Raw genomic sequence first — 12704 nt, 5'->3', positions numbered from 1 at the left:
TGCATGTGCTTAAATCTTCATTGTTGGTTTGCTCTTTTATGTTTCTTTCTTTTTCCCTTTCCCCACTTTCCTTTATCTTCTTGGGGTTGCTTTGGGAAAAAAAAAGGGGGTCCTCGGCTCCCAGCTCACTCTCTCTGTCAGTTAGAGTTGATGAAAAAGTTGACGTGCAATCTTTAATTGCACCAAGGAATAGAGAACGAGGACCAAATATTAGTTTACGTGATTTGATCACTTCTTAAGGTAGAAGTGTAATATATCACAAGAATAGTGCCTTTCCATTTTAGGATTGATTGATTTTTTGATTTAAAGCGGTATAGAGTAACTTCATTTTTGAGGATAAAACATTGCTGCCCTCATTTGACACACATAGTGTGGATAACAACTAGATTGTATTTCGTACTTGGTTTTTTAAGGTTATAATAGCTCAGGTTCTTTGTGGGTTATCAGTGTAGTGGCAGAGATTTCATGTATAGCAATGATATGAAGCTCATTCACTGAGCATGAAAATCGAGTGGTACGTGGTTCTCATCTGTTCAATTGGCTTTGATACCAGATACAGTGAAGTTTTAGCGTGCTAATTGTGCCTGAGTGCTTGAATAAGAATACTGATTATGCATTTGTGCCTTAATAAGAATTCCCTTGAGATGGATTGAAATGGAGCCATTTAATTCCTACTCTTAGTTTCTAGTGTGGACTGAGGATAATTTTCTTGTTCGTCTCAAATTAAAATATCAGTATTTCTTGATTGTTGATTCTAAATTTCTAATTTTGAAGTAAACACAGATTATACTTGCAAGTTTCTTGTTCTAATTTTGTTTCCGTCTTGTATTGAGCTGCGCGCCTTTCATAGATTCAACCACCCAATGTTAGAAATCTCACCAAGAAAAGTACTATATTCCATATGAATGAGTAGGAAAATGTTTTTGGAAACACAATCTGAAATTGAAGTATAGAGGAGAGAAACAATAAGAAATAAAAAACCAAGCAAAGCAAAGATAGAATTTTAAAAAGAAAAACAAAAAACTCAGGGGAAGGAAGTTAGACTGACATTACACAGACTCAGTTACTGGTAACCCAATATGGAACTATGCATGTATTCAGTAAGGTTACATGTTCTCTTTTCTTTTTGGGAGATGAAAGGGTGGGGTGTTAGTGGTGGTGGGTTTTTGGTGTCTTTTAAAGAATCCTCTGTAATTACCGTACTCATATCATACCTCTTTGACATAGATATGTTAAAGTAAATGAAGGATGCATGTATATATAGGTAAAGTGGATTAGGGGCACTCTTGGCAACAGGGGGACGGGTGAAATCTTTAAGGACCAGTAAAAAGCAAAGCGGAAAAAGTGGGAAAGTATTGGGGGCAAGGACAAAGTGGTGTTGGATGGCTAAAGAGGGAGGGAATAAAAAGGGGGAAGATCCATAATTGATAAATTAAAAGAGTTCTGCAATTGAAGTGTTATGTGGACCGCGCAGGAGAAGGGAAGGGAATATTGAGCAACCTTTTGTTGGGAGATGGTGTGTATAATAGCGGCAGAGGGACCCCCATAAAGAACCTGTTTCCTGATCTATTTATATTGTGCACCAACTCTGAGGCAATGATTAGTGAATGCTGGACAAATCAAGGTTGGAACCTATACTTCAGAAGGTTACTGAATGATTGGGAAATAGAGAGAGTAGCCAAATTGCTGGAGGAAGTGGGTGATTTTGCAGGCATCAACAGTGCCTTATGCAGTAAGATGGTCTCACAGCGAGGACAGGATCTTCACAGTTGACAGGGCATACAAGAAGGAATGCAGTTTACAAAGCAGCAGATACCAAAGTCTGGGGAAAAAGATTTGGAGGAACACAGCACTAACAAAAGTTTAAGTGTAATCTGGAACTACACCATGGAGGAAGAGTGTATTTACTATAATGCAGGTTTTAAGTCATACGACATTACTAGAATTAAATCAGAAGCAGAGATTTGGTACGAATGGGTAGAACCCAGCAGATATGTAATGAGAAAAGTTAAGATTAGCCATAAAGTTTTGAAGTGGATAGCATTTGTATTTATTGAGGCGACAAAAGAACAGAGAAAGACAGTTAAGAGATGGAGCATAAAGGATAATCTCTGGGAATTCTTCTGCACCCTTAAATACAATGAGAATGGAAGGTATATCAGTTTTATTTCTATTCAAGGGGAACATAAAGCTGTCATCATTACACCGGAGACCACATTAAATGGAGGTTGGGGAAATATATCTCAGAAAATAGTCAAGTTCATCAATGCACAAAGTATAGTAACAGAAGCAGACTATGTCAGCACAAAACAACTTGAATCTTCATTCAAGGAAGCCTTCATCAGCAACAGATGGACGACAGAGGTGGCAAAGAGTTCTCAGATCAACAACAACAAAATTAACATCAATTGGGGCTTGTCGATCTCTGATAAAGACCTACTTGGCAGATGCATAATCGGTACATTCCAAAGACAAGCACAGGAGATTCCAACACTGAACAACGTCTGTAGATGGGCTTGCAATACTTGGAAAACAGTATTCGGAGTCACTATCTTTGCCATGAACGATGGGAAATTTCTTTTCGTACTTCCATCAAGGAAGGTGGCAGAGCATGTGTTGTCGGGGGAATGGATATGGAAGAAACATAAGGTTCAGCTGGAATGGTGGAATCCAGCAACTGGTTGCTGGTCGGATGATATCAAGAGAGACTGGGTTTGGATAAGACTTTTAGGTCTTCCGTTGAGATTATGGTCGCAAAATTTTTTCAAAATGGTTGGCGACCTCTATGGGGGCTATGTGGAAACTGAAGAAGATACAACCTTGAAGAATCACCTTTACTGGGCACGCATCAAGGTGAGAGGTGATGGCAAGAGGGTTCTGAGAGAGATCGAAATAGATAGTGATGGATTCTCTTACAATATTCCGGTATGGGTTGAGGCGCGGGTGACTGTCAAATTGGGGGAGAAGAGGAGATAAGTTGCGTTGCTAAGTCGCGTGGATAATGGGGGGAGAAATATTTATCCATCAGATAAGGAGAAGTGGCCACATCTACATTCAGTAGACTACGTGGGAGCATCGTATGAAGGGGGCAGTATTAATAAAGGGTTACTTGATAACAGGCTGTCCAAAGAGGGCCCACAAACTTTAGGGATGAGACAAACCATCCAGAAGACATATATGGGCCAAACAATTGCAGACCCACTTATTACTGCTCAACCAAAAACCTCATCAAATGAGGCCCAACTGGAGGGCATTTTTAATATTAAAGTACTTGCAAATACAACTTTTAAATCAAATCAAAACACTATCAACACCCACACATCAAATGCCACGGGAAATGATACAACAACAATTGCGAATGGGGAGGAGGTAGAAGGAGAGGCCCAGTTTAATCAAAATATGGTGAAATATATCACCGAAGAATCCCAATCCCCAGAATCTCCATGACTTGGTGACATGCAAATAACAGAACAAGTAGAAGATTTGAATTGCTCAGGGGAGGATGCTACTCCACTCAATGTGAGTTTCCAACAGAAAAATTGGATCCAGATTTTAACATTCCAATCTGGATTCATCAGCATATCCTCAGTCTTAGCAAAGAATTTGGGGTAGAATCTCAAGATTTCAAGGAGGCGCTAGCCTTATTCATGAAAATTGATGGCAAGAAACAGGAAAGAATAGACAAACAACAGAACCATACAAATGCTAAAAAGAAGGGGGCACAAGAATTAAAAGGATTAGAAATGGGAAACAGATTCATGAGTAATGGTACTAGAACCAAGGGGGGATATCTGGCTATACTTGATCAATGAAGATCAACATAGTATCCTGGAATGTTAGGGGGTTGAATTGTATACGAAAGAGGGCTTTTATTAAAAAACATGATCCAGTCTTGGAAAACGGAGGTAATATGTTTACAAGAGTCCAAAGTGGAGGGGGATATCAAGGAAGTGAAGGACATGTGGGGAAATAGATGGGTTAGATTCGCCCGATTAGAGGCCAGTGGAACCTCGGGTGGAATTATCATAATGTGGGATAGTAGAGATTGGGAAGGGGAGGTTAGTAGTCTTGGTTCTTATTCAGTGTCTTGTAAATTTTGTGGTAAGAATCAAGACTTCTCTTGGCATCTAACAGGTGTGTATGCACCTAATGATCGTAAAGAGAGGGAGGAAACATGGGGAACTTGGTGCAGTCAGGGGTTTATTCGTAAGTCCTTGGGTTTTATGCAGAAACTTTAGCACAGTTAGATATCTATCGAAAAAGAAAAACTGCAACAGAATCAACAAAGCAATGATAGACTTCTTTGAATTTATCGTAGATTTGGAGCTGGTAGATCTAGATTTAATAGGAGGTCAGTTCACTTGGAAAATGGGGGACAAACAAACAATAGCAACAAGATTGGACAGATTCCTTATTTCAAAAAAATGGGATACAAGCTTTAGAAATATAAAGCAGTCGATTCTCCATGGGTCTCTGATCACTTTCCACTTTAACTGCAATGTGGTGACTGAGAACACACCAAAACATACTTTAAGTTTGAGAACTGGTGGCTGCAAACTGAAGAATTTGGGGCAAAGGTTAAGATCTGGTGGGACTCTATTCATTGTTTTGGCAAACCTGACTACAATTTAGCCTTCAAGCGAAAAGCTTTGAAGGAAAAGTTGAAAGAATGGAGTAAAACTATTCAAGGTAACCTTAGTTTACTAAAGCAGAATGTTATTAAATAGTTAGCTGAGTTGGAAGAAATTCAAGAACAAAGGGGGTTGAGAGGAGAAGAATTAGCTACAAGACTGACTCTAAATATGGAATTTGAAGATATTGCAAGAAAAAAGAGATTGCATGGAGGCAAAGATCTAGGGCGCTATGGTTGAAACAAGGTGACAGGAATACAAATTTCTTCCATAGGACTGCTAATGCACACAGAAGGGTTAACACCATTGACAAAGTCTCAATGAGAGGGGATATTTTGACAGACCCAGTAGACATTAAGAAAGAGATAGTTTCATACTATGAAGAGCTTTACATAGAAACAGTGGAATGCAGACCACAGTTCAATATGAGAGATTGCCTAATGATTGATGCCGGAGACAATGAGATGCTAATGGCCACCTTTGAGCCACACGAAATCCTGCAAAGTATCAAATCATGTGCAGGGGACAAAGCCCCAGGGCCAGATGGGTACACTATGGCTTTCTTCAATCAGTGTTGGGAGGTAATTAGCTCAGATGTGATGGCAGCTATACAAAATTTTCATGCAGAAGGTTTTTTTTTGAAAAAGCTACAATTCTACATTTGTGGCTCTTATTCCCAAGAAAGTGGGGGCTATTGGACTCAACGACTACAAGCCAATCAGTTTAATTGGGAGCGTATACAAGATCATATCAAAGATGTTAGCAGAACAGTTGAAGAAGGTGATACACAAAGTGGTGGACAGACAATAAATGACTTTTATTAAAGGAAGACAAATCACAGATGCAATTCTAATAGCTAACGAGTGTGTCGATGCTAGACAGAGGAGTAATGAGCCAGGAATTTTGTGCAAACTTGATGTCCAAAAAACTTTTGATAATCTAAACTGGATCTGCTTGAGCTCCTTCAAAAGATTTGTTTTGGTACCAAATGGATAAAGTGGATCAAACACTGTATTATTGCAGTAAAATTTTCAGTCTTGATAAACAGAAGCCCAATTGGATTCTTCCTCTCACAGAGAGGGATCCGTTATCCCCTTTTCTTTTCATTTTGGCAATGGAAGGAATGGGCAACATGATTCAAACTCCCAGATTAAATGGTTGGATCAAAGGATTTCAGGCAAACCCCAGGCTAGTGAACAACCGAGAAATAACTTATCTACAATATGCGGATGATACTTTAGTGTTTTGTGAGGCCTCAAAAAGACAAGTTTTGATTCTGAGGATTATTTTTATCTCGTTAGAAGCAATATCAGGTCTCCACATTAATAGGGGGAAGAGCTACATATATCCAGTGAATGAGGTGAATGACATTCAAGAATTGGCAAATATTTTTGGTGGTAGGGTGGGTGAACTACCTACAAACTATTTGTGTATGCCTGTGGTGCTAAGAGCAAATCAAAAAGGATTTGGAATGGTGTGCTAGAAAAATGTGAGAAAAGGTTAAAAAATTGAAAGAGTCGGTACATATCATTAGGGGGAAGATTAACCTTAATCAACACTGTGCTTGATGCAATCCTCACTTATATGATGTCTATATTTTCTGTCCCTGTTGATCACATTAACAAGATCGATATTTTAAGGAGAAACTTCCTCTGGCAAGGCAATGAAGACAAGACGAAGATCCAATTAGTGAAATGGCAAGAATTGACTAACAAGAAGGAAGGAAGGAGGCATGGGAGTCAAGAACATGAAAGCACACAATAAGAGTTTGATGTTGAAGTGGCTATGGAGATATGCCACAGAAGAGAATATGCTATGGAAAAATGTCATCAGAGTTAGATATGGAGAAGAAGGCAACTGGACAACAAACCAAGTATCTACGCCATATAGATGTAGCATTTGGAGGTCCATCGGGATCTGGCCTTTATTTAAGTCAAAACTGGGATACAAGGTCAGGAATGGTAGAAAGAACTCATTTTGAAATGAAAACTGGAATGGTCAAGCCCCTCTCAAACAACTACATCCAGAAATTTTTAGCTTGTGTCAACAACAACAAGCAACAGTGGTGGATATGTGGAATGTACAAGGATGGAATCTCAACCTTAGAAGATTTTTGAATGATTGGGAACTGACGAAAATAATAGAATTCTACAACACACTTGCGCAGTTCAATGGTTTTGTGGAGGAGGAAGACAGGTTGGTTTGGCAACCTGAAAGCAAGGGGAAATTCTCAATAAAATCTGCTTACAAGGTTCTAAATTCTTGCAACAATCAGGTGGAGTGCTGGCCATGAAAAATGATATGGAAAGTTAAAACTCCACACAAAGTGGCCTGTTTTAGCTGATTATTGGCGAAAGAAGCAGTTGTGACTCAAAAAAATCTGGCTAAAAGAGGATTTCAATTATGCTCAAGATGTTACTTGTTTGGTGAACATACAGAGACAATCATTCATCTTTTCTTACATTGCAAATGGGCTGACCAGCTGTGGAAACTTTTTATCAACTTCAAGAAAATTAGATGGGTGATGCCAGGTAGCATTAAGGAAGTTTTACAATGCTGGAACAAAGATGCTAATGCAGCCAATAAGGAGGAGAGATGGAAGATTGTCCCAGCATGTTTGGTGGTCCATATGGGCAGAAAGGAATTAGAGATGTTTTGAGGAAAAATATAGCAAAATTCAGAAGTTCAGGATGAATTGCTTAGGCCTCTTTTACTTTTGGTGTAACCCGGAAATGTTAACACAAACTAGAGATATTTTGATGTGCTAGGTAGTTTGTTATTAGTATAGTACTCAGGACCTTTTTGTGATTGGCTACCTTTTGAGGATTACTACACAATTTGTGTAGTATACATGTTGATATCTATGTAACTGTTACTTTTATTTAAAAAAAAGTGAAGTGCTTTACTTGGTTGGTTATTAGAAAGGCATGCTTGACACATGAAGTTTTGAGGAGGAAAGGAAAGATCATACTTCCCGGGTGTTCTTTGGGAAGACGGGAGACTAATAGTTACCTCTTCTTACATTGTCCTTTCACAGCACAGGATTTGCTTGGGTTGGTCACGGTTATGGACCTATCCCAGCGTCTGGAATTAATATGGTACATGTTTCTCAACTTGTCAGAAGTTAAATGGACTGTGCCAGAACATGCATCTGACTTGTTTAGTTTTTGGATCAGGAGAGGAGGTAGCAAGAGACAGAAGATTTGGTGGAATCTTTCCACAGTGCATTTGGTGGATTGTGGGGAAGGAGAGCAATAGTATGAATTTTGAAGATATATCCAATTCCATCCACAAGGTTAAATGGACTTGCATGGTATCTCTATTATTCTTTGTTGTAAAGAGATAGGATTAGGGGATTCAGATCACTTTTTAGAATTCTTAGGATCCTTGTAAGTATTTTTAAAGGTTTCCAGCATAGCATATCCTCTAGCTGAAGAATACAATGTTACCAATTATCAAAACAAAATAATAGTGGCAGAGTACTTTTTCCAACTTCTCTTCAACTCAGAAGAAAAGCGAGGGTCTTTTTTGGCTGGAAGTTGCCAATAATCACAACAAAAAATATGAGCAATTCAGACACTTTGAGGACATTTAGTAAGCTCAGGGAGCTATTAAGGTATAATTTGCAATGTGGTTTGGGCAACAAGTGCAACATATGATGAAGAGATTAGGTGCATGTCGTGGACTCGATCATAACTGCAGGCAAATGCCTGGTATTTAAGTGGAAAATTGAGGGGCGAACCCATTATGCACCGAGTTTTGATCCAAGTGACTTGCTAACTATCAGAGATTGCTCAATTGTCCCCCCCTAAAAAGGAAAAACAAATATGGTGAAAGTGGGTAAATCTAAGTACTTCAATAGAGCAGTCAATACGGGCTGCCCCAGCCCATCCGGGCTTTGGAGTTTGACGGGTTGGACTGGGCTCACCCATCAACATGACATGGCAGAAAATAGCAGACCCAGTCCATCACACCGTGGGCTGCGGTCCTCCACGGGCTTACCCACTTTTTAAAATATATTATTTTTATAATCTTAATTTAAATTTTGAAATGTTAATTACATAAATACTTACAATATAATATTACATGAAGTTACTACTTGTTAATCAAGTCTCAAATTTACAAAAAAATCCTAATAATTTGTGAAATTAAATAACTTTTGACACTAAATTCAAACCAAATGGAGATGTTAAAAAACAAACGAAATCGTTAATGAGTAATAGTATAACTAGCTAAATAACAATTATTAACCTAATTTTGTTTTAATTGATTACAATAAAACACAAAGAAATGTCAATATTTAGTCTATTAAAAGTGAAAATGAACTCCTAAAAGAAAAAAGAAAAACCTCTGATGGCACTTATGGCGTGTTCGACATCGTCATGTCATCTTCATCAAACATGTTTGATTCCTTAAAAAATTTAGTATTTTGTATTTTAATTATTTATATATTTTATAAACATAATTAATATCTATGATGGACCAAATAGACTGAGTTTGGACTTTTTTTTTTTTTTAATTCTTGGACTTTTTTTTTTTTTAAATTCTTAGTACTCTATTCTATTTTTTAATTATTTTTTTGTTTGGCCCACAAGCCAGCCCATCCCGTATTGCTCAAGTCCTACGGGCCAACGGGTTTATTTAGGTCGAGCTAAAAAGCTTTGTTCTTAAACGGACCGTAAAAATCTTAGCCCAGTCCTATCAAATTACAAGCTGGGCCAGGCCAGTCCAATGGGCCTGACCCATATTGATGGCTCTATGCTTCAATCATAATAAAAACATGCAAATATATCCCCCGAGCCAAGTGGAGCATGCATGAAGTAGTCAAATGCTTCTTCTATTCTTTTCCCTGGTGCAGCTAGGCCATCCTGGACTTGAACCAGGGACCTCGCCTGTGAAGTAAATCATCGCACTTACGGTCCAACCAATTGGGAGAGAACCAATAGATTCCTTTTCGGGAGCGATTCATCCTTTCCAAACGCAGCATACAACTCTCCGTTGTACTATGCTCTCCAAGTGTGCTTGAACGTGGGCTTTTTTCAGATTTCATTAAATCTATTAGTAATTTTTATATCTTGTTTGAATAGATAACTAAACTTTTTAGTTTTATAAATAGAAATATAAAAAGTTGTATTATTATACCAAATCCTGGTTGCCGGGTTGGTTAAATGCTGTTAATGAAAATAGTAATTCATTCTTAACAATAGGTCCCGGAGACTTTATAGTTCATCATGCTATTGCTCTGTTTTTCTTTTAGACGAATATGATGTTGAGATTTTTTTCCGAAACGCGATTGGTTTCTAAGATCATTTCCGGTCCTAGGCTTTTTATTAGTTAGTCCTGTTAAAGCCTCCAGGTGTCGTATTCTTTTGAAACGAGGTCCTCGGTAACGCGACATAAAGACTCCTTATTCTTATTTCTTATTTAGTATTTCGAATTAATTCTTATTTCTATTTATTTTTTATTGAATTTTATTTTACAGGATAAACCTAAACTAAATATTTTCCTATAGGATCTTCTTGAAAAGTTTTGGGGTTTGTTAGAGTTAAGCAATTCTGCTCCCATCCACTTCGGCTTTGCATGTTTAATGTTGTAGTTCCATTAAAAATTTTCCGCTTGTTTCATTTCTTTTACCGTGGTTTGGTATTGTTCCAGATTCTTAATTGAAATATTTCTGCCTTCTCACTATTATAGCTTGATTTTGCTGTAACGCTAGGTTTCCGTATTTAATGCCGAAGATCTGTATTTGTGATATCTTTATTTTGTATCGTGAAAAATGATGGTTTTGGATACGCTAACCAAATTCTCAACAACGGTGAGCTTTGTATGTCAGTAAAAAAAATTTAGAGAATTTCTACTGTTAGAGAACCTAGAATTCTCAACAATGGTGAGCTTGGTATGTCAGCTGAAAAATTAGAGAATTTCTACTGTTAGAGAACCTACACTATTGGTTATTAGAATGAAATTGTTTAAATGGAGCAATCTATAATGAGGATCCAGATAGTCAACCCCACCTAGATTGGGATTGAGGTGGATGTTATTGATAACGGTGGTCTGTGGAGAATTGCGCACCTCGACTAATTAATTGGGTATCTACATTCCCACCAGTATGGGTACTAACTATACCACAACTAAAATTTAGGTATATGGCAGAACTCACACTGCTCTTTCTACTGGGATTGGTACCCAAGATTGTACTCCCAACACTTTGATTGTACTCCCAACACTTTGACTATTGGGGCCATGCCCTTGGGGCCTAACCTCATCTGCAGTTCCTCTAACCTATCTATGTCAAAAGCTGGCATTTTGGATGCCAGTGAGTTTGTTAAGCTGGCATTTTGGATGTTTCTGTTGAAGAAATAGCATTGAACAATCATTGGATTTTTTCTCATAAAGTGGGGTTGGATAGTTAAAAATAACGTCATGGTCTAAAATTCAGTTGGTTAGTGAGTCAATTTCTGATGTCTGTGACCCATTTTACAAATATAGATTTGTGTCTACAAGATTTGGGGTTATCTATTCAATTACATAAATGTGCATCCAGAAGATGTCGAAGTTCTTGCTCAATTAGCATTCTGTCGGAACTGGTATTATGGATAACAGCTCTTTTACTGGGATACATCCTACTGATATGTGGCATTACTGCTTTTTCAGGAAGCACAAACATATGCGCAGGAGAATGGTCTTTTCTTCATGGAAACATCTGCAAAAACTGCAGCTAATGTTAATGACGTTTTCTCTGAAATAGGTAATACTTGCATTCATTTGTTGTGTTATGGCCTGCCAGCTTGCTTTTGTGGTGGGTCTTTGCATATGAAGTCATGTTTACGCTCTTATTGGCTATGCATATCACTATCGTTGTATTATCAGTTTTAAGCCACTACTTGTATGCATTTTGTATGACATGTCATGACTGGGAACAAAAAGTTAGTTTGATACATACTAATAGGGGAACTAGAAATTATTAAACTGGTTATGGAGGATAGTTTTGATAAGTCAGCAGATGATGGTTTTAAAATGTGGTGTTTATTTTTTTTCTGCTCTTTTGGATCTTTAGATTGGTTAGATGTGTTAATTGGAAATAATGCCAGTACTTGACATATATAATATAATTTTTGGTTGGCGTTTTCAATCCTCTTACTAATAAACCATGTGCTCCCTCCGTTTAAAAAAGAATGACCTACTTTCCTTTTTAGTCCGTTTAAAAAAGAATGACCTCTTTCCTTTTTTGGCAATACTGTTCAACTTTCCACATGGCATGTTTAGGATCACAAGATTAAAGGGCATTTTGGTACATTTGATACAACCTTAATTTAAGGCCACAAGATTCAGAAGTCTTTTTTATTTTCTTAAATTTTGTGCCAAGTCAAAGTAGGTCATTCTTTCTGAAACGGAAGGAGTATTATTTATGCTGCTACAAATTTCGATCTGTATAATGATACATAGTATTGACGATTCATGTGTTAGATCATAGAAATGACAAAGGCGGCCTTTGAAATTATTGCTTCTCAGGCTTTGTATGTATGTATAAACACGTTTGATTGTAATATCACTCTTAAATTCTATCATTCTCGAGATAATGATCTTGTCTTATAGTGAATAGCTGGTTACTTCCAAATGTCGTGGTGGTTGATCTTTCCTATTAAATTTCTCTGCAATAGTCTTCAAGTTGGATTTTGTTGGACTAGTTACTGCATATAACTGCCAAGCTAGCATTTTTATCAACCTGAATATTTCTTAAAACTGCTTATTCACTTAACAGCTAAGAGACTACCTCGGCTTCAGCCAGCACAAAATCCATCTGGGATGGTTCTTATGGATGGGCCTGCGCAAACACCGGCTACTGCTTCTTGTTGCTCTTAAATCTCTGCTGGTGCTTCTTAGCTCAATGTTGGTTTTGTTTAATGTGTTTGTGATGATTTTTAAGAGTTTATTGTGTCATACCATCACTGTACAAATATTTCATGAAAAATTGTTCAATGTGATACTCTTTTCAAGGGCCCTCCTAATGTAATGAGATTCTGTGACATGCTTCAGTATGCTATTAAGCAATATATTACATCTTTCATATAA

At 37.6% G+C, this 12704-nt stretch overlaps 1 protein-coding gene across 6 annotated transcripts; it reads left to right on the top strand.

The window, feature by feature from the left end:
• The first annotated feature begins 6 nt into the window (after positions 1-6).
• LOC107858583 (ras-related protein Rab5-like) lies at positions 7-12704 on the top strand. Of its 6 annotated transcripts, XR_007052143.1 has the most exons (4): positions 3542-7729; positions 7808-7926; positions 11286-11379; positions 12394-12704. XR_007052143.1 is itself a non-coding variant. In XM_047406513.1 (3 exons), the coding sequence occupies exons 1-3, from the start codon at positions 3457-3459 to the stop codon at positions 12492-12494; spliced, it is 258 nt and encodes an 85-aa protein (XP_047262469.1). In that variant the 5' UTR covers positions 3223-3456; the 3' UTR covers positions 12495-12704. The 6 variants fall into 6 exon arrangements, 3 of the variants coding, with proteins under 3 accessions (XP_047262469.1, XP_047262467.1, XP_047262468.1); XR_007052142.1 differs by lacking the exons at positions 3542-7729; positions 7808-7926 and adding an exon at positions 7-3519; XM_047406513.1 differs by lacking the exons at positions 3542-7729; positions 7808-7926 and adding an exon at positions 3223-3519.

The sequence above is a fragment of the Capsicum annuum genome, chromosome 2 (assembly GCF_002878395.1).
Source record: "Capsicum annuum cultivar UCD-10X-F1 chromosome 2, UCD10Xv1.1, whole genome shotgun sequence".
Lineage (NCBI taxonomy): Eukaryota > Viridiplantae > Streptophyta > Magnoliopsida > Solanales > Solanaceae > Capsicum > Capsicum annuum.
The sequence above is the reverse complement of the archived record's forward strand: the minus strand, read 5'-3'. Positions and strand labels throughout refer to the sequence as shown.